General features: G+C 41.1%; 1 protein-coding gene across 1 annotated transcript in view; it reads right to left on the bottom strand.

Moving 5' to 3' along the window:
- LOC134747020 (lutropin-choriogonadotropic hormone receptor) overlaps positions 1-27,539 on the bottom strand; it is a 101,026-nt gene that overhangs the window by 68,432 nt on the left and 5,055 nt on the right. Inside the window, exons 2-4 of the mRNA XM_063681563.1 lie at positions 13,709-13,780; positions 9,982-10,140; positions 4,106-4,249 (exon numbers count right to left, since the gene is read on the bottom strand). Of these exons, the coding sequence (XP_063537633.1) occupies positions 4,106-4,249; positions 9,982-10,140; positions 13,709-13,780 (375 nt within the window). The remainder of the gene's footprint in view (positions 1-4,105; positions 4,250-9,981; positions 10,141-13,708; positions 13,781-27,539) is intronic.

Here is a 27,539-nt window from a genome sequence, read left to right as displayed (position 1 = left end):
CCGACGTTTCCGATATAATCCGTTTTCATAGTTTTATTTCATGAGTAACTATCGCGGTAACCGAAGACAATATTATTTTATATTATTTATTTTTTACTGGGGCACTGGAGGCCTTGATCACTTTTTCTTAATATATGACATTTATTTCAGTTTATATTATTATTATTATGAATATTATTTAATAGATACTTGCCTACTGACAGCTATCGTCACACAATGCATTTAAAACTCTAACTCTATTCTAGAGTTATTAAAAAAAATACAGATCAAAATATTAAAAATGTGCCTAAGTATAAAATAGCATTTTTTGCAACAGGTACATAATAAGGGTTCTTAAAATTCAAGGGCCGAAGTAACAAAACGAAACGAAGTTGAGTTATGTAAAGACAGGGCCGAGAATTTTAAGACCTAATTAAGTAGATACCTACCCTACCGTTGCACATAATATTTTTTCTTAAGACAGCAGCAAACACCTAAAATTATAAATAAAATCAAAGTAAATATTAGTTTGTAGTTTTGTAGATCCTTGCCTTGAAGTCAGAATAAATAAATAAAAAACCGGCCAAGTGCGAGTCGGACTCGCGCACCGAGGGTTCCGTACTTTTTAGTATTTGTTGTTATAGCGGCAACAGAAATACATCATCTGTGAAAATTTCAACTGTCTAGCTATCACGGTACATGAGATACAGCCTGGTGACAGACAGACGGACAGCGGAGTCTTAGTAATAGGGTCCCGTTTTTACCCTTTGAGTACGGAACCCTAATCATAATCATAATCATTTATTTGCACATAAAAAGGGTTTTACATAGATATTATAAAAGTTATATGGTCTAGCCTTTTTAGCTGTTTTTGGCAGCATGCAAATAGGACCCATTAATACATTAAATAAAAAAAACAAGTTGCATAATATTTTATGAATATCCCAAAGAACACTGCTGTTATGATCCTAAGAACGGGAATCTTCTATTTTACCGAAATATTTTTAACCAAATACCATTTCCTAACAAATCTTTTCCAACTGTACATTTGTCAATCCGATTTTTCCCATATACTTATTTGCCAGGCTATGAATTTAGCAAATTATCATTTCCGAAACCCAACTGTTTTTTTTGCCAAATGTTTTACTTGGTTTAAAAATGTTTAACAATTTTTAGTTGGTCAAATATATTAAAATAAATAAAAATAAAAATCATTTATTTCAGACGATACAATCATATTTTGTTAGTTACAAATATACTTAAATTACTATGTTAATACCTAAACTAAGATGGGTGGAGGTCCAGTGCCTAATTAGTGCACTGTCCCATCAGACGGTCATGACAAAACTACAAGGGTTCCTATTCCTACTGTTCCTAGTTGACAACAGAACTCTAATAAAAATGGTGTCATATCATATACTTTAAATTTCTTCTCTTATCTTCCACAACTTAAACATTAGTGGTCATTTTCTAACCGCCTTCATCCATATACAAACGTTCTCGACATTTTCCACTCTGGATTTTAGCCCTTGATAAGTAATTTTCTTATATGAGTTCAATTCAATATTACTTACCAGTATCTGTGTCTGTAGGTATGATTTGCTTTTCTTGATATTTTTGTTTTTATAAAGAACTGGGGGCTCAGCTAATTTATCCTCTTAGCACTGCGCGTAAGCATAAGCAATATGGCATGCCGCATGAGCTTGAAGGCTGACATTTGAACATTGAAAACGTAAAAAGTGGAAAATCGCACTGGTACGCGGACACAAGAGTAACAGACAAGCGGCTCATTAGTAAGTGTCGCGGCGGGACCTCCGGCGGATGCGGGACCGGGAGCTCTGGTGGGGGGTTAGGGGATACCGGCTAGGGGGGCACGTGAGTCACGTGTGCCGCACCGCAATTAGCTCCCGACTCCCGACCTACACCACGGTCCACGCCGCTGCACCGACGCGACGCCGCGCGCCCCGCCGCCGCCGTCGCGCCGCCAGCCGCGAGTGCACCTGTTTGTTCTGTATCCGCTTGCCACAATACATTTCGGTTGTGCCGTTTCGAAATTCAACTTTTAACTCAAAACTGTTGTGTTTGTTTGAACTTAGTTTCTCGTGAAGTGGGAAAATAGGTCAAACAGGTAACTCCACGCTGACAGTTCATAATGTTCATATGTAGACACGAGTAAATATAGGGCAATATTGTCTACAGTACCACAGTCTATAAAACAATACATGTATAGTCATTCGATGAAGCCGTCTAGACAGGGCAATCGTGCGGGATGCGAGGGGCGAGGGGTGGCTCGCGCGCACCCGAGATGCATACATCGCCATTGTTAGTAGCTCGGTACTACTAACAGGGCTAGGCCTTGTGTTGTGGGGATGTTATTTAAAAAATGGTTGTTATTTTTGGGCAGTTGTGTAATAGTATATTACTACAGAGGCCGGGAAGGGGTTGCCGGCCGAATACAATTATTTTTTATCTGTGTATTTTATATTATTCGGTAAATTTTCTTCGTTGTTGTTTCGTTACAAATTCAATGACAAAAATGTATGTTTCAATAATGAAACATAAGTTTTGATGGCCCACTTCGTGATCCTCTTCCTGGGGATACGTATGATGCTTGCAAGTATAAAAACTTTGCCCTTTTTCACAAGTTTTAATCCACACATTTTATGTTAAATTATGTTCTCCCGCTTAACACAATGTCTGTTGTGACACTTGTGACAGATGGATGACAGATGACAGACGACAGACGACAAACAACCTAGGCTACGTGCCGATACTATGTTCTCCCGCTTAACACAATGTCTGTTGTGACACTTGTGACAGATGACAGATGACAGACGACAGACGACAAACAACCTAGGCTTCGTGCCGAAACTATGTTCTCCCGCTTAACACAATGTCTGTTGTGACACTTGTGACAGATGACAGATGACAGACGACAGACGACAAACAACCTAGGCTACGTGCCGAAACTATGTTCTCCCGCTTAACACAATGTCTGTTGTGACACTTGTGACAGATGACAGACGACAAACATCCTAGGCTACGTGCCGAAACTATGTTCTCCCGCTTAACACAATGTCTGTTGTGACACTTGTGACAGACGACAAACAACCTAGGCTACGTGCCGAAACTATGTTCTCCCGCTTAACACAATGTCTGTTGTGACACTTGTGACAGATGACAGATGACAGACGACAGACGACAAACAACCTAGGCTACGTGCCGAAACTATGTGAACATAACACAATGTCTGTTGTGACACTTGTGACAGACGACAAACAACCTACGTGCCACAAGTATGCTTTTGATGGGCTATCAATAAGTTAATCATAATCATAATCATTAATCATAATTATTTTAGTTGTGTCATTATAACTAAAATTACAATCACCTAATGTTGGTACACTGTATTAGCCATACTATGTTATTAACATCCAAGCAAAAATCTGTGTTGACTAGACTAGATCAAATGTTTAGCCGTTACGTTGCTAAGCCTGGAATAATACTATATGGTATATAAGGCTAATTTCTAGCTCGGCGTTGAAAATATATAAAATGTACTATTATTACTATTTCGTCCAGTATTATTGCAGTTTACCACACAACAGCTATCGTGATGACCCCTTTTTATCGTAAGTATGATTTTAAAGCTAAAAACGTGAACAAAACAACTGGGAAGTATGGGAATTGACAGAAACACTGCTACCAAACTTGCCATTTTTGGCCACATCAAGCGCTGCGATCGTTTCGGCTTCCCCCGCCACCCGCCATCCGCCACCCGCTTTGCACGGAGCGAATACCTACACATACCTATGTTATGAGGCCGACAACCCCTTTTCACGCCGAGGTATGTATAGTGCTTTTCTCAATCATGCAATGAAATATTAATAAAAAAATGATGATGATGATTGTTTCGTGTCCTAATGTGATAGGTTAGGGGTCATCCATTAATTGGGTGAATCAACTTTTAAATCTAGCCTCCCCCGAGACGTGATACTTCCCAGCCCAATATGAAGAACATAATATCAATATTTCGTTGCATGTTTGAGAAAAAGTCTGTGACAACCCTACCGTGTTCCAGCAGGTTGTTGTCAGCTGACTGTAGCGTCTGTAGCACGTGACTTACAGCAAGTCCAGCCGCTTGGTGTGCGCCAGCGCGGCGCGCGGCGGCGCCCGGAGCCGGTTGCGCGCGAGGCGGAGCGAGCGCAGCGCGCGCAGCCCTGCCAGCGCGGTCGCCTCCACCTCCTCCAGCAGGTTGTCATCCGCTGACCTGCGAACACAACAGTATTCTCAATCACAGCAGCCCATTAAGTGGTCGTATCAACGGCCAGGGTTATCAAAGCGCTGGTGGCCTAGCGGTAAGAGCGTGCGACTTTTAATCCGGAGGTCGCTGGTTCAAACCCCGGCTCGTACCAATGAGTTTTTCGGAACTTATGTACGAAATATCATTTGATATTTACCAGTCGCTTTTCGGTGAAGGAAAACATCGTGAGGAAACCGGACTGATCCTAACAAGGCCTTGTTTCCCCCTCTGGGTTGAAAGGTCAGATGGCAGTCGCTTTCGTAAAAACTAGTACCTACGTCGATTCTTAGGATTAGTTGTCAAGCGGACCCCAGGCTCCCAGGAGCCGTGGTAGAATGCCGGGATAACGCGAGGAAGAAGAAGAAGAAAGGATCAACGGTCAGGGTTTTGCTACCGCATCTCAGCAGACTCTAGTCATACATGACATGCTCGGACGAAAATAGCACCCAATGAAGATTCACAAGCAAGCGGCAAAATCGTTCGATTTGTGTGCAAGTTGGTGTGCAGTTAATAATTATGCAATAACCTTGCTTACACGAACTATCCTACCTATTTAGGTTCTCGGTACTCTTCAATCAGCCTTGAAAAGTTCTGATATTGAAAAACATAAGTTCCGTTTTAATCCATAACTTCGTTATTGATTAAAACGGAACACTTGCGTCTTTTGCATTTGGGTGCCAGAGCTGTTCTAAGTTCTTTAGCTCAAAAATATTGGATAATTAATGGTATTAGGGAAGTAAAGAAGGTAGTGAATAAGTGTGTCACATGCCTGCGTCTGAAGGCTGAGGCTGCAAAGCAGTTGATGGGCTCTTTGCCTGTAGAGAGGATTACAGCTAGTAGACCTTTCCAGTATGTTGGAATTGATTTCTGTGGTCCATTTAGCACGAAAATTGCTAGAATACGAAAACCTCTTGTCACCAAAAGCTATATTGCCCTTTTTATATGTTTCGCTACAAAGGCGATTCATGTAGAGTTGGTGTCGAACCTTACAACTGAAACCTTTCTAGCATGTCTCGATCGTTTCATATCTAGACGTGGCATGCCCACTACTATTTATTGTGACAATGCTAAAACTTTTAAAGGGGCTGCAAACCAGCTCAAAGAATTGTATGATTTACAATGTTCAATTGAACATAGAGATTCTGTGTATCGATACTGTAATAAAAAATATATTTCGTTTAAGTTTATACCAAGCTATGCGCCTCAATTTGGAGGCCTCTGGGAAGCAGGAGTCAAGAGTGTCAAATTCCATTTGAAACGAGTGGTTGGAAATCATTGCTTAACCTTTGAGGAACTTTATTCGGCGATCGTTCAATTTGAAGGGATTTTGAACTCGAGACCCTTGCTATTCTTGGATCCTAATGAGGGTAAATACTTGTCACCAGGTCATTTTCTTATTGGTACGGCTATTACAAGTTACCCAGATGTTGATTTAACTGAAGTTCCAGTTAATCGCTTAAGAAAATTTTGGGACATTGTAACTAGATTAAAGCAGGATTTCTGGAAGACTTGGTCTAAAGACTACCTCTGCCAGTTGCAAAGTCGTCCCAAGTGGAAGCATGACCTACCCAATTTAAAAATAGGTGATTTGGTTCTTGTGAGAAATGTAAACACTGCTCCATTGTGTTGGCCAATGGGCCGCATAGTTAAGATATTTCCTGGAAAGGATGGTAGAGTTAGAGTGGCCGAGGTGAAAATGGGGGACAAATTGTATGTCAGACCTATTACGAAGCTATGTCCTTTACCTCTTGACTAAATATTGTCTATCTCGCTAAATGAAGTTTTGTATGATCTGTCAAGCTGAGTTAAACACAACTCGCCCGGCCCAATTATGTTCAGGACAAGTCTGAACATAGCTTATAAATATTGTATGTTTACTTTTAGTGCTAAAATTTGTTGCTTGCAACATTTTAGGATAAGTTTGTCTATGGCGCGCTGTCAGCGCTCTCTTCATTCTGTGCCATAACCGAATGTAGTAGCATAAATGTTTAGCTCTCAATAAAAGTTAATTTCTGTATAAATCTAATCGCAGTTTGATTCAAACATGCAGTTTGATTCAATATGTAACACCTCTGGAGTTGCAGGCGTCCATAGGTGACTGCTTACCATCAGGCGGGCCGTTATGTTCCTTTGCCACCGATGTGGTATAAAAAAATTAACAAAAGTGCATACCTAATATTAAGTATTTAGGTTTTGGCCATGAGTACTCTGTTTTTTTGCTTAAATCGTTTTATCCTTGAAGTTGCCCAGAGAAGGAAAACACGCGACAGTCCGACAGCAGAAACAAACTTCGTAAATATCTGAAAAGAGAGGTCACAACAAGGAAACGCCATTCCGAGAAAACTCTAGCAAATACCTACTTATGTTTTCGGAATTTTGGGGACAACCTTATGTGGATACCTATTGCATTAATAAACTATGATAAACAACGTCGATGTGTGAAACATACCTGATGACGCTGCGGAGAAGGTGACTAATGACTGAGCTTTTAGCTGATTAACACTGATTTGCCCTGTGTTTTTGCAGGGAAGCATTACCCATTCAAACTAGTAATCTATTTAGAAGCGTCATTACTACTGTCATTAGTACGTTTAGACTATGAACTAGCGCGTCTATAATTAAAGACTGTATCGTTAATTATGAGTACAGATAAAACCTGGTCTAACTGTTGACATGTGTATTATTTTGTATTACTATGTTCTAAGAGTATGATCTATGGGTATTTTTAAGCCATATCTGATATACAGTTTCAGTTTGTTTATTCAAGAACAATTTACATCGTATATATATACAACTGAGGAGTGTCTTTTCAAAAGGGCTTATTTCTCTATGAAATCCATACAAAAATAAACCGTTTTTTGTATGGATTTCATAGAGAAATAAGCCCATTTGAAAAGACACTCCTCAATTATTCATAACCTAGTGAGTACACCTAAAATACCAATCGGAAAAAACAAAACAAACAAAAAACAAAAACAGATGCAAAACATACACATCACATACTTGGTATTATTCGATAAGTACATATAGAGAATAAACGCAGCTAGCCAGTAGCAATGAAAGTCAACATGCACAGTAGCACACATCCAAATTTTTTTTTAAAGTAAAGAAAATGATTAGACTATGCCCAGATGTTTTGCTTTACGAATCATGTGTAATTGCTGTTTACTTAGTGATCTTTTTTGTGTAATATCTGTCTGTATCTTGTTCGCAAGCCGTATTTTTTTTGTAGTAAGTATTTGTCCACAATCGTTATTGTTACTCGAAAGGATTAGGTAAATTTGGTACAAACCATATGCTTTTGGTATGTAACACGATATAGTTAGAAAAACTTTATTTTTTAATTTTCACATTTACCCCCCAAAAGTGGCCCCCAGCCCAGTGTTGGCCAGTGTTTAAAAATCATTTGTTTACGTTACATGTTCGTCTTTGGGTCACAAACTTACATATGTATACAAAATTTCAACTAAATTGGTCCAGTAGTTTCGGAGATAATAGCCTGTGACCTGTGACAGACGGACAGACAGACGCACGAGTGATCCTATAAGGGTTCCGTTTTTTCCTTTTGAGGTACGGAACCCTAAAAAACGGCTAAGTAAAGTTGTACCCATAATTAACGATACGGTCTTTATTTCCCACAATGAAAATAACTTATGAAAGAATCCGTGACGTAATCAGAATAGAAGAAATTCAGCCCCACGCCACTCGACGCGGGTTATATTGACTCTCCGCACTCGGCGCTCGGCAGACCTCGGATACGATATGACCAACTTGTAATATCGTTGCTGTTAGTGAAGTAATTAATAACGAGGAGTTAATCAAAGCGCGCTCCCGACGGTACGCAACTTCTAATGCGGCGTACACCAGCCTTGGCACAATTAACACGATTTACTGCGGCTACCGACACCCGCCTATATATCCCAGCCAATACTAATTAAAATTGACGCAATTAAAATTAAGGAAGCAATTTTAGCGAGGCGCTCGCAGAATTAATAACATTAAATACTTAATATTTAGAAAGCCGGCGACTTTCGAGCGAGGCCCGTTAAGGAGATAATTGAGATTCATCGCGAGTGTATAAAACATTGGCATTAACAACCTCCTTATACTGCGATACTATATGCATATAAAAAAATAAGTAAGGAGTGTAAGGACCTTTCGGAGTCGCGAAATGACCTTTTATATCCTTAGTCATAAATCTTTGTGACATCGTCAGCAAACTTCGACTAACTCAAATGGCAGAAATATGAGCGTGTAGGTACGTGGTTATAACTATAAGCGTAAGATACAACATCACGCGGCCGGCGAACCCTGCCGCTATCGGCGCCTCTAATGTGCAAGATTTAATATTTCGGCCGACGCGAGTATTTGGCGCGTGATAAAAGTGACAAACGACTTCCTCTCCTTGATGCAAACAAGTCGGTGTTCCTTCCCCTCCGCGAGTCCGCGGCCGCGGCGCGAACGTTTCACAACGCGCCGCGCCGCGCCGTGCGAAACCGAGACGCGAACAGTTCGCACGGCGACGGCACGGCTGCAAGCGACCACCAGGTTGCCAGAAGGGCCCTAGCTCACCACGCCGCGCCGCCGAGCATTTATTTGTTTCGGCACAATCTTAGATATTCTTATTTAAGCTACAATTGCATTTTCAATTATACAATGAGAGGACAGTGAATTCCAGTCTGTGACCCTATTATCTGACAAGTGGGATGACGCTCGGCGTCGCGCGGGATGGCACCCATCATTCGCACTCGCCCACAAAATTATGTCAGCTCAGCGCCGCCGCGTTGGCGGGACACACCTCTCATATATGCACAGTATGCAACCACACTGCATTCCGCGCGAGATCACTAACAAAAATATCATGTTATTCAATTACCGAACACGATGTCTAAACACTTAATGGAACGTAAACCTATTTATACAGTATATATGGAAATATTACGAAAATATATTTCTTATCGCTCGCGAAGGAGCATAATTTGAATGTTATTAGAGACGTGTCGCGGCCACGGAGGGGGCGAGCGGGGTAGGGGGTTGGGGGGAGAGGTGGCTGCGTCAGCTGCCCATGAATAATTTATAATCGATTTATCAAACTACACTCACTATCCGATCTGGGATGAAAGGAGTCGCGGACAAATAAGGCAGCGGCGGGAATGACCTCCGTAATCCACCGCATCTCATTATCTTTTATTTATCATAACGCCTATAATGTATGGTGTGACTGGTATGGGTATGAGTGATCATGTATCGCAGGAAAACAAGCTTAACATGATTATAAGTTGTTTTGGCAGCAGTTTGATCACATTGTTACATGATATTAATATTGTTTTTTATAGTAACTTTGGAAAATAAACACTTGGCTAGTTGAATCTCTGGTTGATTGAGAATAGTCTTGTTTGAGTGTAGGTATGGGTATGAAAAGATCTCCCCGAGGCTCTACTCAACATCAGCGGTCTGATAGGATTCATAGGATTAATTGAGGAGTATGGCTGGTTGTACTAGCCTACCCCAGCCCCTTCACGCAAAATAGGCACCAGTCGTTTAGTTGCGGAAACTTATCCGTGCTACAATTAAATAGTTACTATACAATATGTGCGCATATTTTGCGCCGCATGCAGCATTCTAGAAGCACGCATGAGGCAACAACCGAAGATATATTTATGTAAAGTGAGACAGTACGAGTGTGGTACGGTACTGACAGGTAGTGCAGGTGGTGCAGCTTCCGCAGCGCATGCGCGGGCAGGGCGCTCAGCCCGCAGCCATCGAGCGCGAGGCGCGCCAGCCGCGCTGCGCCCGCGCCGCCCTCGCCGTACAGCGCGCCCGCTGACACCGACTCCAGCATGTTCGCCGACAGGTTCCTGCACACAAAGCACAGGGAATAACATCATATCTCTGTGTAACTTAAGGCTGCCTGTCCACTGGAGCGGAGCGAGGCAGCGGAGCGGTGAGCGTGATAAAAATCCATCAATAGAATTACATTAAATCTCCGCTCTTCTTTGAGCTAGTGGTGGATTTTTACCTCATTCACCGCTCCGCGGCTTTGCTTAGCTCCAGTCTAGGAGGGTATAACCAAACGGAGACGCCACGTTTGTAATTTTCAGTACAAAAAAGTCTGCCGATTTTTGCGGGGGAGGGGAACGTCAAATGTATATGTACGTAACGTAAAAATAGCCATGTCAGATAAACGTCAGTCCATACATTGTGTATGACCATTGGCCGACTATTTTCGACAGAGGGGAACGCCTGTTAATGGCTACTCCGTTTGGTTTTATCATATCCTCCTAGGCTCCAGTGGACGTGGAGATCGCTAGTGTTAGGTGTTAGTTATGAGAAGAACACATTCACAATTTGTAAACAAACCTCATTATATGTATAGTTACTAATCACGTTATTCATAAACGCGTTATATATAAACCTGAATTAGTTATAAATCGTTTAACTTTATCTGTCATGTTGACTTATGTATTTGTAAGAAAGGGATAAAACATAACATAATTTAACTAAATCAGGCCCGTAAAGTTTTATGAATAAGGGGGTAACAACCCAGCTTAACCTTCCACTATAATATGAATTCCCAATGTCCAATCCGGGATTGATAGTTCGGTTTTTATCTATAATTAGCCTACCTATTAGTTTGTCAAAAGACTGTCTCATTTCAAACATAGACAGAGAGAATCATACTATCTTTGTCTTACACTAATACCAGCACCCAAAAGAAAAGTATGAGTATGGTTTTTTTGTTCTTATTTACTGACAAACTGGTTTGACCAACTATAGATGACGCCGCGCCGCGTGAATTAGGCACATAGTATCCGAGGTTTTTTTAAGCCTGTTGGCTTCTAAGTATGTATCCACGTAAACTAATAAACATTAAACCGCTCAACCCCGATAGAGATCGCGAACACATAAATTTATATAGGGTTGTAAAACGTTGTCGACATTTACCGGACAACTCTGACAACTGTCGTTCCATAGACAAACTTCCCAAACTTTAATTGTCTAAAACATTAATGGCTGGCAATCCTGCCTATTAGATGGCGCGGTTTATCACACGACGTAAACCACGCGACCCTTTTATCAATCACGCCAGAGATGAGACTCGGCCGTAAAGTGCTAGGTATATTAAATTACGCTAAAGTTGATTCAGGCGCGGCTTAAAGCTTAATTCAAGTTTATGTTATGTTGTAAAAATGTAAGGCTTGTAATCCTTGGCGGTAAAGTTTGTTGTCGGCGAGGGACCGCGCGCGGGACTGTGGGCCGCAATAATGTGCGAGCGCCGAGCGCCGACGGCGACGGCGGTTTACTGCCCCGTGCCCCGCCCCGCAGACTACTGGGAAATGTCTAGATCGTCTGATGCGAATCCATTAGGTAAATAAAGCTTACAATTAAGCATAGTAACCTCAATCAGAACAATCTATCCAGTCCAGTTATGACTGGACTGGATAGACCCTAAGATTTTTTACCCTATATAATAGTAATTATGTTAAAGTCATAACTTTAACATAATTACTATTATATAGGGTAAAAAGTCTTAGGGTCTATCCAAACACTTTTGGTCGCTGTATAAAACAGACACAGATTAACGTAACAATTTTCGTAAATATTAAAAGTTGACCAAAATTAAGTAACGTTTTTGGTTTACCTACTGTATTGTACCTATGTCAATCGTCTTATCTTATCGATAAAAGAAGCACGAGCAGTATAACCACCGCAACCGCACCGCACTTATCCCGACTATCTATTAGCTAGACTAGACTAGAGCCTACTTAGATCAATCAATCTGCTTTTGCTCTCATGAACATACATAGATACTTGGCGTAATCCTTGAACGATATTATATTAACCGAAGACCCGCGGTGCCGGTGCGAGAGCTACTTTGCCACAGTGCATGGTCACACGGTGGTTCGGCTTGTATGGAGAAAGTTGTCAAATATACACTCAAAATAACAATATATTCGTATTTGTTGTTTTAATATCTAATAAAAAAAACTATATTAAATAGTTTTACTTTGTATAATTTATCATTAAGAAAATCAAAGTGATAACAAAAATATATGCGAAATACATACAATTTCAAGCGCTCCATAATTTTATTCTTCTAGCAGCCACGAGCTAAGCTGCCGAGCCGTTTCTAACGCATAAACATTGTATTTCTTGGAATTTATTTTATTCCCAGAATTATATCACTTTAAAGTTGTACTAGATCATCAATAAATTCTGTTTTGATACCATTTATCTTAGCTGCAATAGCAGAATTTCCAAAAAAAATTGCGTGCCGTATTTCCATCATTGGTTAGTATGGTTGGTTGGTATTTGCGAGATCTGATCTCTTTTTCCAATATCTTGATAGATGTTTGCATAAATTATCTATGCATGTTCGTAGATTTCCAACAATGATGTTTTCAGCGTCGTCTGGCAACAGTTGTAGAAGTGATTGGAGAATCTGGCGTTTCTTATCAGAACAAAAACCAGTTACATTCCGTAATTCAAATATAAACATTTTCGAAAACGTGCAGTGAAAAAAGGTACCTGATTAGAAACAAAAATCGTTAGAAAGATTGATCAAGATTGGTAAAAACACAACTAAATTTCGTAGCGGGTGCTACGAAATTCGTAGAGGGCTTATAGCCTTCAGTACGGCACGACCCGGCAAACAAAATACAATTATCCCATAACTACGCTTTATGGGTAATACGACGTATATAAAGTCATTGGCCTCATATGGCCCCGTACTTTTGAAAGCTCCCGTGAATGCTCTTAGTAGTAAATAACTTGGTAACTTTAAGAGGTCACGTAGACCCCAAGCTATTTGATATTATGAGATAAATACCATGCTACTAATAAAAAATAATAATAATACATACCTTTGTTTACAACTTCCATATATAATGATACAATTGATAACAATTAAAGAATTTCGAAATATGTTCCGTAATAGTTATTTACGATACAAGTGCGGAAAAGAGGAGAAAGGACGAAACGAGTGGCGATTAATTAAAACACGACCGCAGGGAGTATTTTAAATCGACACGAGTTGCGAATTACCTATTCGCACGTGTATCGTACAACGTTTTACAGTACATATGGCCCTTTAAATTTTCGAAATATGCACGAAAAGTGCTCATTTACGCACTAGTGCGAGAAAGTAGCACCATATGTACTGTAAACAAACTTTCACTTCACCGTGTCACTGATAACGCTAATTACGCGTAGACACGGATCGGTAATGTTAAAATATGTATAAATACGTTAAATTAATAAATCTATATATAAATTACCTATGTACATATAATACGTTAGTGGTTAATGGTATCTGACCTGTAACTATGTTATTAATCAATTATTTCATTTCTAGTATTGTTTCTGATGGTTATCAATCTTATCACATCGCTGACCTGAGATGAAGTAGGTATGTAAGGTACTCACAGGTCGCGCAGCGAGGCGGCCGGCTGCAGCGCGCCGCGCGGCAACGTCGTGATGTTGTTGTGCGACAGGTCCCTGCAACAAACACGCACACTGTACTACGAGTACACGTGATCTCCAGGTCCAGGGGTACCTATCTACGCGGAAAGATGAACCGAGAGAGCCTAGATAAAGGCACGTCAGTAAAGTACGATTCCCAGCGAACGCGACCAGACCAACGAGCGTGACTGCGACCGATGGTAACGTTGACACCTTTCACACCCACCCCACCCGCTATTACCCGTTACCCGCAGTTACCCGTGAACAACATGAAATATCGGGAGCTCGAAAACAATACAAAAAGTAATCACGGTCCCTATCCTTAAACTACATACACTGTGGGACTGTAAGACTTTTTGCCTTAACTGATTTAATCTTAGGTAGGTATATTTTGTACTTAATCATATTTTTTGAATTTGCTCCATAACTCTTAAATTTATTGCCCTTTCTCTTCTCAAAGATATGAACTTTTTCTGGGAAAAAGTTAAAGGTAATTAGTACCAATAGTACCCGTAACCCGTAAGGACAAAGGCAAAAAACTTGTCCAAGTGTCATTAACTAAGGTCGAGAGGCAATCTGAAGTTCGGCGACAGGCCCCGCGACGCGGGGTGCGGGGCGCGGGCGGACGGGGGCGGGTTGCTGACAATTTATGAGAACGGAGTGCAGCAGTCGGTCTCGGTCGCTCGTAAACATAAACTAGCAGTAATACTCTATTACCTACTATTGGTGGACCTTGTGTATTGGCAATAAGGTATAAGCAGCGTCAGTTGTTAAGTGCGGACGAATGTAAGTTGTAGCCGCTCGTAAAGCGCGCGTTAAGCGGCTGACCATTGCTGTCGACACCCACCCACCCCTAGGGCGGCATTCGAACTAAGAGTATAAAAAAATGTTGAGCGACGTTCAAACTATATATATTTTTGACGACCGGTCTGGCCTAGTGGGTAGTGGACCCTGCCTGTGAAGCTGATGGTCCTGGGTTCAAATCCTGGTAAGGGCATTTATTTGTGTGATAAGCACAGATATTTGTTCCTGAGTCATGGGTGTTTTCTATGTATTTAGCATTTATATATTATATATATATCGTTGTCAGAGAACCCACAACACAAGCCTCCGTGGCTTACCGTTAGTCAATCTGTGTAAGAATGTCCTATAATATAAAAAAATATAATAAAATTATATGGACTGTCAAGGAATTTGATAGGATAGGTACTATAGGTATTTCATAGGTACCTTTTCTTTTCATGATGACAATAAGACAATATTGACAATGATAAATGAGATCTCTAGCGGTTTCAATTTACGTTGTCACTGTGGCACTGGGGAAGTAGGGACTTGGCATCAAGACAAGATCGTATTAACCTAACCTAACCTAAGATAGGTTATACCGGGTGTTTCCTGTAACAGGAGCAATAAATTAAACTGGAGGCTGTACGCCTCAAACTGACCAACATTTGTTCAGCTTTTTTTTTAATTTATGACTTTTTTAGATCATATTCATATCTTTTTCATACTAATTAAACATTATTTTCAATGGACGCTGACATCTTTAAACATAACAAATTTTGCAATACATTGCGTCTTAGAATAAACTTTAAAGTGTAATGAAAATCAAAACAGAAGTTATTTTTAAAAGTTCCTGAACAAATGTTGGTCAGTTTGAGGAGTACAGCCTACAGCTTAATTTATTGCTCCTGTTACAGGAAACACCCGGTATATTGTCGACCTTTACCGATACATGTCATTACCGGGTCAAACGCGATTAAATTTCATTATTTTAGCTTTTTTCCGACGTTTCACCGATACGTCTGATGGATGAAACTATTTTATGAAAGAAAATATGTTCCTGAACATAAATAAATATGAACATATGGTCCAGGCTATTTTTAATGAAGTAATTGTTGAAAAACAAAATTTTTTTCTTTAAATTTCACTGACTTGTCTGACGAACGAAATAAGTTCCAATGGAAAGTATACAACTTGTACAACATAAATCAATTAGGTTGCCTATCTTTTTCCGGTCACTACCTATATACTCACTATTATGTGGTTGTCGTGTTTAAACAGGTGAGTTTATATCGATAATTGCACTCATCTGTCTGACGCTTGAATTATATACCAAAATGATACCAAATTATTGCAAATACAGTGGCATAGGGTTGCCTGCGAAAATCCGTTCACGTATAAGCGTTGCCAGGCTATTAAATAAAATAACAAGGGAAGACTTTTAGCGATAACTCAAAAACGGCTTAACTGATCACGATTGTTTTAACTTTTATCGAATGTGTTTATTGAGCACTATTTTTTTTATTTTTTTTGGACCGACGGTTCAATTAAGTTAGAAGGAAAAACCCTTTTTAGGGTTCCGTAGCCAAATGGCAAAAAACGGAACCCTTATAGATTCGTCATGTCTGACAGCCCCTTTTTTCCGAAACTATAAGAACTATTCTATTGAAACTTGGTAAGTAGATGTATTCTGTGAACCGCATTAAGATTTTCACACAAAAATAAAAATAAAACAATAAATTTTGGGGGTTCCCCATACTTAGAACTGAAACTCAAATTTTTTTTTCATCAAACCCATACGGGGTATCTATTGATAGGTCTTCAAAAATGATATTGAGGTTTCTAATATAATTTTTTTCTAAACTGAATAGTTTGCGCGAGAGACACTTCCAAAGTGGTAAAATGTATGTCCCCCCCCCTGTAACTTCTAAAATAAGAGAATGATAAAACTAAAAAAAATATATGATGTACAGTACCATACAAACTTCCACCGAAAAATGTTTTTTTTTATACGTCATAAATCGTAAACCGCAATTTACCTTTCACTCACGCTACGGAACCCTCGGTGCGCGATTCCGACTCGCACTTGGCCGGTTTTTTCTTTCGAAGCCCTTTTTCTTCGAAAGAAATATGTTCTTTAGGCAACCCTATTTATTTATGTTCAGGAACATATTTTCTTTCAAAAAATATAAGTTTCATTTCATCCGTCATGCAGACGCGTATCGGTGAAGGTCGACCATTATTAAATAACGTGTAATCATAGAGCGCACTTGCCTATATTTATAGTAGTTACTTGAGATCTCGAGTCGTCTATGCTCTACTATCTACTATGCACTAATTAATGCAATACCCGAAAGGGCCCAGAGGTATAATCTGACCAATGGAGACCACAACAAGAATAACTGTGATTTGGCGACTTTCGGCAATAATAATGTTACGACATTATCCATTACTCATGAATATATAGATCATAATATATTATATAATACAACTATGAAATTATCAGGCAATGTATAGGTAGGTATATAAAAGGCCTATGTCCCGTTCCGACTGTCACCTGGTCCAAACGTGCCAAAAATGCTAGCGGCATTGCCGCGTTGCACGGCCAGCGATATTAGCTGGACCAGGTGAGAGCCGGAACGGGGGTCGCAGCCCCTATCCCTCAAACGTCGCCCCAAAGTTTTTATAAATGTTTTGGCCTCCGCACACCAAGGCCCTGCCGTTTCTATAGCGACCGGAACAAAGTCGTATGTTGGTACCAAGTTTGCATAATTACTGTAATTTATTTTTGTAAACCTGTGTTGTGTACAATAAAGTGATAGTCATACTCGTCAACGGGTGCTGTTTGTGGAGACCGGTCTGTTTAAGTTTACACGGGCTTCATGTTACGTCCTATGTAACTTTACTTTTGAGTGGCATTAACGTGAGACACTTCATTCGGTTCTAGTCTGTCTGATTTAATTTCTTGTCTTATAATTACTTATATAACAATTCAAGTCTTGGAGACCCTTTACACCTCTAAGGATAATTTGATGCTCGTTTTTTTTTTTTAATTTATTATACATATTTTATCTCTGACACCTAGAGACTTTTACATCTCTAAACAATTTTAGTAATTGTCTGTTGTTTGTATATTTTTTATTAGTTTTCTTTTTTTTGTGTAATTCGACATTTAGACAGGATACATCTCTGACAAAGTATCTAATATTTTATTAATTCCATATTTGTAATTGTTTTTTGTAAATTTTGGTTTTGTATTGCTTGTAAAAATTGACATGTAAAAGTGCCCCTGTCCTGTGGCTTATAAATATGCTTAATAAATGTTTGATGTTTGAAAGTGATTATTACTACTAAGTACATATGTTAATAAAATTAATTATTTTTTAATACAGTTGCTCAAGAAGTGCTACTTTACGTAGCTCTTTAGCGTGCGGAAAGTTGGTTTTCGCGAACTAGTGTTTTTTACTTTTCCAATTTTTTTAAATTTATTCTTGTTCCAATTCATGACTACTTATTGATGAGTGATAATATTAGGTTCCTTAAAACGTCGTAATCAACATAAAAACCTACTGTTAATGTAAGAATACGAAAAATATACATATTTCATATTTTATTACTTACCTCTTCATCATTATAACACGTCTATTTTTTTATATTGAATATTGAAAAACCGTTCTTAATAAGTTGTCTGAATAGAACGGAACGCCTGTCAAAGGAGAGGCGTTTTTTCTTTCTGCTTTAAGTGTCCAAAGGCAACATTCGATATTGTTTTTATAAATGTACGATACACAAATAATCGTAATTAACGATATTTGGGTAATAATAGTACAACGTTTTATATTTACAATTGTTTCTGTCTTATAGAACATGCACTTAGTTTCGAATTTCTTACGTTGTTTTTCTTATTTTTTCGCAACTGTATTAAAAAACGTCGTTCGATACACGTGCGGAAATGTCATTCTTCACTCGTCCCGAGTCTACTACGAGTATATTATCTGGGTACTCGTGAGGTAATGACATACTTTCCGCACTAGCATCGAAATGTACTATTTTTAACCTTTATTGCACATAAAAAAAGAGTACAACAAGCGGAATTAATGACATTATAGGCGTTCTCTACCAGTCAACCATAGGGCAAAACAGAAAAGCGTCAAGGTGGGTGCACTGAGAAACAAACAAAAAAACGTATCTTTTGAGCGAAGTATAATTTCTACATAAATACTATAATAATATGTTTAATTATACCTTATGACTAAGACCTATGAGTACACTAAATATATATACATAATTATATATATGAATAAACAAGGATAAATACATATATATACAATTGCACGTGCGTTAAGGGTGACTAATGCCTACTATACCTGTCTTACGCTGCGTCTTTACGTAAGCGAACAACTCGCAAACGCGAAGCGAAGCGGCGCGGCGCGGCGCCGCGGGCCCACGGCGTTCGCGTTCGCAACGAGATCGCCAACGTAGGACGTAGGACACTTAGGACACTTCTATTTGATTTGATTCACCCCGCGCCGCATCGCTTCGCTTCGCGTTCGCGTGTTGTTCGCCTACGCAAGTCAAGTCCCTTGTGACTGCGACCAATGTCCGTGCCCCGTCCCGTACGTAATGTTCCTGTTATTTACAACTTTTACAAGCGGACACTTGACAACACTCGTGGACCGGCTGGCTAGGAGTAAGGTACCTACCTACGCTCACAATGCCTAATGCCCTGAGAACCATTCCCATCAACAAACAGACGGTACTACTTTCAAATACAACTGAAAAAAAAGGACAAAACACTGCAACGCATGCATGCTGCGAATGCTGCTGCTGGCGGATTTTGTGAAACAAGAACGAGCTTTTTCTGCAATGAACTTGTTGTGAGCTTAAACGTATCTCAGTACTTGAAACTGATATACATATTTAATTTTAAGGGTGTATAGATGGGTATTATCGCATAAATGAAGTATAATAATATAATATAATCTAAGTGATAAGATTATAAATAGAGTCCCGGAGTTTTCCAGTTTTTTAGGAATTAGAGACGATCATTTCCGCATACAAAGGCACGAGATTAAAAGCTGCCCTTAAACAATTATTACTGCATAAATTCAGCAAAAACAGTTATTGTTTGTGAATGAGATAAATTATAAGGCATACGTAGACAGTGGACGGGAGGTCGAACCCGCACCTTCCGCGGCGGCGGCGCGCGGCGGTTCGCTGCCGCGCGCCGCCGCCGCGGCAACCGTCGCCGCGCGCGCGCGACCCGCGGCTAACGCCTCGTTATTGGTATCATCCATCATCCGGCCCTCCCTCCCCTGTGCCCACCGTGTACCCCCTCCGCCTCCCACGACTCATTCACAGCGGATTTAATTTCGCCGCGCGATACTATCGGCGGGTGATTGATAGACCTCGCAGCCCTACATCGAGCGGCTTGTCCCGATAATAGGCCGGATTTGTCGCAAGAAACAATTTCCTTTTCCTAGCGGAAAATGACATGCGCAGCGTGTGACACATGGTTGGTAGTTACAATGACGGTTCACTACCATATTTTCTCGGCTCTATTGCATCTGAAAGATAAGCTCCCATTGAAAGAGCCGCATTTTGTTCGTTGTCTGTAAAATTTCTTCTTGGTTTTCTGTATACATTATGAAAATGCTTTTCCATTCGTTTTGCTTGTGGGCACACGATGTGCAATAAATACAGCAGCCCGCCGATAGTCGGTGGGCGAGCGGCGAGCGAGCGTCTGCCGCCGCGCCGGCAGCGGTCGTTGCCCGGACTCCAGACCACCCCCTCCACCTCCAGGGTCCACCCCCCTAACTACTGCATATTACACGTTATTTGATGCAAAATAAGCTCCGTCTCGGAACTACTTCCGTAGTTTAAGTTGAATGGAATGAGATCGGCATGCAGCGCTTCCGTTTCGAGCGCAAATGAATGAAGCTTTCGCGCGGGTTTGTTTTCAATGAAATAAATGCATTCCGTATTTTAACCGGGGAATTTGGCAAGTAGCAAGCTAGCTTTGATGTGTCAAGTGGAGCGTGATGTCGGCCATCAGCTGGCCGGCGGCCAAACGTCGCGGCGGCTCGCGCCATGAATGCACCGCCCCCCCTACCCGCCGGCCTCGACCCACAGCGCCGGTGAATGGGGCGCGGCGCGCGGCGGCCGGCGCATCCCGCATATAACGAACACATGCGCGGGCCACGCTCGGCTCGGGCCGAACCAAGTCGTGTGCGCCTTGAGACAGATGTGATTGCGCGCGAGTGCAGCGTGCGATGTGATGGTTGATGAGCGGACGCAGCGAGGCGAATTCATCAGTGTACCAGTGACGTGAACCTGATATACATTTATCCGGTTTCTCACACACAACTGATGCGGAACCGATATCAGAATTTGGATGTGTATATGTTACGGGTAATGTTAGAAGGTTAAGTAAACTGAAGTTACATACTACTACTACATACACACACTACATACTAGTATTACCCAAGTATCGTAAGCCTTTTTGGTAAAGCCCGAAAATTAAATCAACTTTAATTAGTATTCGGCGTTTACCCGTATACATCTAGGTCTACCCAACACTGGGAGGGAGACACTGGGGAGAAGTGATGATGTAACAAACACCTAACATTACCCACTTGTAACCATAGCGGAATGATTGCATACCCAGGCGACGACGGCGACGAGAGCAACTGTGTCGGCATGCGGCAGGTTAGCCAGCTTCAGCAGCGCTTATATACTAAACTAACTAGTTCACCGGAGCTTTCGACTCGCGTGCTGGTTAACGAGTTCCCAGGCCCGCCAGGCCGCAGCGCAGCGCAACGCCGGCGGCGGCAGCGGCGGGCGCTCTTGACCCGCTGCGCTGACGCACGCGCCACGCATGCGCACATTGCGCACTGCGCACCGCTTCACTCGCTCTACTTCATATACTGCCTGCATTTTTAACTTATTGTATTTTCACCTGCGAGTGTAATGTAACATATGGTCCGGGCTGTCCAAACAAGCAGAGTTATGATTTTTTGAGTGGAGACCGGGAAGCAATCATTCCGTAAAGGTGGGATCAGACGGTTCACTCGAATGAATGTTGAGTGAATGTTTCATTTTTCTTTAATTGCATCAATTGCATATTCACACGGCTGCTGGTAAGATTATTAACTTTTTATTTTCTTTCACTATTGCGTCGAATGAAGTTGTGCGTCTTGGGTTTATTTTTATTTGTGATCATTTAATAAAGATGTTACACACTTGTTAGAACGTGACAGGCATGGTAATTAACAGGCGATAAATATGCCACCGTGTTACCGCCGCAGTATACCTAGCCGAACAAATCTTCTAATGTTACTGCGATACCTTTCTACTGGTAGGCTAACATACGTTATATATATATTGTCGACCTTCACCGGTACGTCTGACGGATGAAACTTATATTTTATGAAAGAAAATATGTTCCTGAACATAAATAAATAGGGTTGCCTAAAGAAATATGGTCAAGGCTATTTTTAATTTTTTTTGAAAAAAAAAATCTTCTCACCGACTTGTCTGACGAACGAAATAAGTTCCAATGAAAAGTATTTATACAACTTGAATCAATTAGGTTGCTTATGTTTTTCCAGTCACTATTATGTGGTTGCCGTTTTTAAACAGGCGAGTTTATATCGATTATTGCACTCATCTGTCTGATTTCACCTTAAGATATTGCATGGTCACGATGACCTTGCATTTCTATGGTCGCTATATTAACTAGCTCTGCCGATAAGCATAATTTCATTATGTTTGCCATTATAATTAATTACAGTAATGATAATCATCATTGGCCCCGTAACTGTAACGTCTATGCCTCTATGGCAGTTCAGATGGTTCATGGCAATATCTGGGTGAATACAATTTAAATATTATATAGTAAAGGAAAGAAAAATGCAATCGGAACTATGCAATGTACTTAAGTTTTATCACTACATAGTATATATAAAACAAAGTCTGTCCGCTGTGTGTATGTATGTCTGTCGCTATGTATGCTTAGATCTTTAAAACTACGCAACGGATTTTGATGCAGTTTTTTTAATAGATAGAGTGATTCAAGAGGAAGGTTTGTATGTATAATTTGTAAAGGTTTTGTGTAAATTAGTTGCACTACCCGTGCGAAGCCGGGTCGGGTCGCTAGTTACTTATATTCAAACAATAAGAAGCATTCGTATTCAATTTCCTAGCGAGAAAGTATCTGTTTTTATTTAATCATATAGCCTTGAAGAGCTAGCTAGTTGCGTGTTGTGTGGCAAGTGTGAGTCTCAGCCTTTTTTCTTTTCAATGGATTGGCAGATTTTTCGCTAAGCTTCGCAAAAATGTTGCGAAGCTTAGACGCCGGGGGCGATGCTCCGAGCTTCGAAAATTAATCGCATTCTGAGGATTCTGTTTAAATAACAAAGTTTACTGAATTTGGCTATGTAATCGGGAAATTTAGTGGCTTAATTTAGAGTTGACTACCAAATTGACTATTTACATTTCCACAGCCCATGCTAAATTTACTGAGTAAACATCAGTCTATGGATTAGTTGAATACAAAATTGATTGTTTACTTGGCTTTTGTTCAGTTCGCTATATCAACAACAGAACTAAGTTCAGTGATTGCGAGCCTCCACTTCATTCTCGACTACACGCTACACGCTACACGCTACACTACACGTCACTCACGCCTAGCTATTGTTCCAAGCGTAGTTGGCGGTACTCTAGATAGCGTAGCTTTATGTTTTACTAGCGACCCGCTCCGGCTTCGCACGGGTAGTTCATCTAATTTACACAAAACCTTTACAAATTATACATATAAACCTTCCTCTTGAATCACTCTATCTATTAAAAAACGCATCAAAATCCGTTGCGTAGTTTTAAAATCAAAGCATACATAGGGACAGACGGACAGACAGCGGAAAGCGACTTTGTTTTATTTTTATATTATACTATGTAGTGATACAATGCAAGAAGGGCGTCCTCTAGCTAGCGTGGCGAGGCTTCACCGGCGCGGCGGGTCACTGCGCGCTCATAAGATTTTTTCATCAGCCCTCGCGTCGCCTTATCTTATCTTCCGTCAGTGATGGGAGTCGGCAGCCGCGGTCACTGACTCCGCCGCTGTCAGAAATAGCTCTCTTTCTGGATGTTGGATGGCGTGTCAACCGGGTCCGTTTGAAGTCGCGCTAGACGCGCATAGTGCGTGTGATGTATGTAGGAACGACGTGGAGATTAATGTCGTTGTCAGGCAGATTTATCAGACGCGAGTGGCCGCGGCCTGTGAGCTGTGAGTCGTGCTCTAACGCAAGCTGCGACACCATTCGTGGTTCTAATTTAAATTTGATTATGCTTCACTCTAATAAAGTATCTACCATTGTGTAGGACAATTATACTGTGCATGACGCATGACAGATAAAAGTGTAAAAGACGGTAGTATTATTAGTTATTCTGTGGTAAAAGATTTGAAACCGCGTACTGTAGAGATATATCATATGTGACGTTTTCAGCCAAAAGGTACCACATTGTCGCTTGTCGATAAGGTTGATTTCTAATTGAAGCTATATTGAAATAGCGCCTTATGGACAAGCGACAATAAGTACCCTTTTGGTTGAAAATGGCACATATATCTTATTTGTAAAATTATTTTATGGTGGCAGATACTTTTGGTGCGTTGTTTCATAAATTGTTACTATTGATACTATTGGCTATAATGGCTGTGCTTACAAAGCATTTGTTATAAATTAATTGTGTATTAGGCCTAGTGGGTAGTGACCCTGCCTGTGTAGCCGATGGCCCTGGGTAACACAAGCCTCCTTGGGCTTACCGTGGGACTTAGTCAATCTGTGTAAGAATGTCCTAAAATATTTATTTACTTATAGAGCAGAAACGTCTGCAAATGATAGGTGCCACAATGCTTAGAAATAAAGGAAAAGCCTGGGATACCAGCCCAGCAGCCCACCGCACACCGCACACCGCACCGCTCAACCAACTGAACGTCGTGCCAATTTGCCGTGTCCGGCCAGTTGCATTTGTAGTGTAGGCACAGAATAAACAATACATGTACCTATAGTATGCTGGTGTAGGCCCGTCACCAGTGTCACCACAGCATGTTAGATGTGTATTACATTAGACAATTTGATAAAATAAATGAACATACTTGTAATGCATTTGCAATCACAATATTTTACCCTTGAACTGAATTATTGTCACATTTATAAGACATTACAATAACACTTGTAATCGTGAATAGCAATCTAAATATTTACATTATAAATCGGAGTGATAAAGTACAGCGTTGCACAACACGGGGGCGCAAATATGTGTCTACTTAATGTACTCTATTAATGTAATCGTACCTAGATACGGAACGGATAGCATGTTTCTCAACGCGGAGTAAACAAGCCTTAAGGTATTTATCGCAGACCTCGCGCTTATTGGACTCCAATTAGAGGGTTAGTTTAGACGGAGGACGCGGCCGAGGCTGGGGCTGGGCACCCCGTGCCCCTCCTGCCCCGTGCCCCCCGTGCCCCGAGTGCCCTCGTATGGGTGCAGCAGGAGCGGCTATTAATAGCGCGTGGTGCAATCGATACGCGTTGCAACTAGCGCATCACAACAACTTGCGACTTGTTAGATAATTTTCACAAACGCATTATTTCTGAGTAGCGAATTTTCAATTCGCGGTTTTTCACGATCGCAAATTTATTTATTCGTCTCTTTTTATGTAGCGATTTTTCATGATGCGTTTTATAATGTTCACGTTTATTTTTTTCGCTTATTTTACCGTAGATTATTTTATTATTCGCAACTATTATCAGTATAATATAGTGCGGTTTGTTAGATATTTTATTCGAAATAATTATTCTAACAAATCGTTACTCCTTAGTGTCCACGTTATTACACATTAATAGGTAGGTAGGTTAGGTTCGTTAAGTATGGGATGCTACGGACAGGAAACCTCCTAGGCTTGGGTGCCGAGTCCCTTCTTATCCTCTTGATCAGCTGATCCGGGGAAAGAGAAGGGCTCTCGGACGGTGCGCCCCGGGGGCAACGGTAAGTAATCTCTTGGTCTCCAGGTAATTGCTTACCGGTGCTGCCAATGTCCTGTCACGGGGGGTTAGGGGGGTTCCACACAGGGTGTCCTCTCAATGAGGGAGAGTTCACCCGAGTGCGTGCTGGAGGGGGGCCTTCGGGCCGGGCGCCTTCGGGCGCGTGAGGGCACAGGAATGCCGCTGACCTGTATAAAACTGCGGTCCCCGTAACTGTCCAGGCAGAGGGCCTATGATGACTGCCGGGGGGGTTGCCACTGCTGGCCGGCGCCGCCGGCGTGGTGGCCACGAGGATGACCACCTCTATTAAAAAAATCGGGCAAGTGCGAGTCGGACTAGCGCACCGAGGGTTCCGTACATTACACAATTTAAACAATGTATTGTTAAGTGAACGTATAAAAAAAAACTACTTACTAATAGATCTCGTTCAAACCAATTTTCGGTGGACGTTTGCATAATTTATATCCTTTGAACACCGGAATAAATAAAAATACTTTTGTAAACCACATTATTTTATTTAAAAAATTTATGTTGAAAAATTTTGAGCGGTTGAAACGCTCATAATTTTTGGCGTGAATTTCACAGAGCGTGATGACGTCACACGTTGGACGGTCCAACTGACGTTTGCTACTAATGACACTAACTAATCTGTCGAACACGTGACGTCACGTGACGTTTCGCGCGTTTCGCTCACTAGCTTTTCGCGGGCACAAATTTTTGTACTTTTTATTTATTATTTTAAGCAATTAAATGACAATTTAATAACGGAAATGCATTTGTAACATGATATACCTAACGGTAATAAACATCCGAATAAAAAATATTTCGTTCAAATATAAACATCATGCATGAGGCTAATGGTCAGTTACAGTGTGAGTGTGTGGACGGCACGACGGCACTCGTGCATCATCCCTCGCTCGTGTCACTGTATGTAACATCGTTAGGGCGATGGCGGCTCTAATAAACACGCCGCGGGACATAAATCACGCTCTCTGTTTACTACCGCCCGCCCCCGCACCCGACACCGCCCCCGCCCCCGCCCGCGCCCTAGCGCGACCTTTGGGGATATTATTTAGGTATGCGTAATACTAATTTATGTGTTACCGTCAATTTCATCTGAACCAAGCGGTACGGCACCGGCTGTAATTACGGCTGAAAATAAATGAAATTACGGCGGTCTTTTATTAGCGGCAAAATGAAACGTGTGTGTTATATACATTTTTTTACATGCTTACTCGTACATGTCCATACTGACAAAGCAATTATGATTTAGTTTGAAAAGCGAGTATTTTATTGAGAGTTTTTTTAGCTATAACTATAATGTAAGACCACTATTAATAGTAAAAAAATTATAAGCTCTCTTTATCAGAAGACTAATATAATTATTAATTACAAAGTAAACGACTGCTGCCTATATATTAAGCGGTAATTTTTCAGCGGAGTGGCTGCGTCCGGCGGCGGCGGCGCGGCGCGGCGCGGCGCGGCGGGGGCGCGGCGCGGCGCGGCGCGGCGGGGGCTCGTCAATCAAACGATTAGTTTAATTAACTGTTTACATTATACATTGAAACAGCCATCGGCCGCGGCGGAGGCGGAGGCGGAGACGGCGACGGCGGCGGCGGCGGACGGAAGCATCGAGGCGGCGTCGCGAGATCAAATAAAGTAAGTAATGGAGTTGTAAGTAAATGTAACGCTTGTTGGGAAGTCAGTTGCGCGCGTCGCGTCGCGAGCCGCGAGCCCGCGAGCCACGTCTCCCGGCGGAGATACTTGCTGTTGCTAGTTTCGCATGCGTAGGGTTGCCGGATTGCACGATTTTTCACTGAATTTATTTATGAAATTAAGGACAATTTGAAATATTCATTACCTTGGTTAAGACTCTACTCGCGGCTCCGGAATATTAATGATGCGATAATTTGCGGTGAATTTTTCCACCAAAGACGCCTAACAAGAAGATGCGGCGTAACAAACTCCTA

The sequence above is a fragment of the Cydia strobilella genome, chromosome 14 (genome assembly GCF_947568885.1).
Source record: "Cydia strobilella chromosome 14, ilCydStro3.1, whole genome shotgun sequence".
NCBI lineage: Eukaryota > Metazoa > Arthropoda > Insecta > Lepidoptera > Tortricidae > Cydia > Cydia strobilella.
This window is presented reverse-complemented; position numbering and strand designations above follow the sequence as displayed.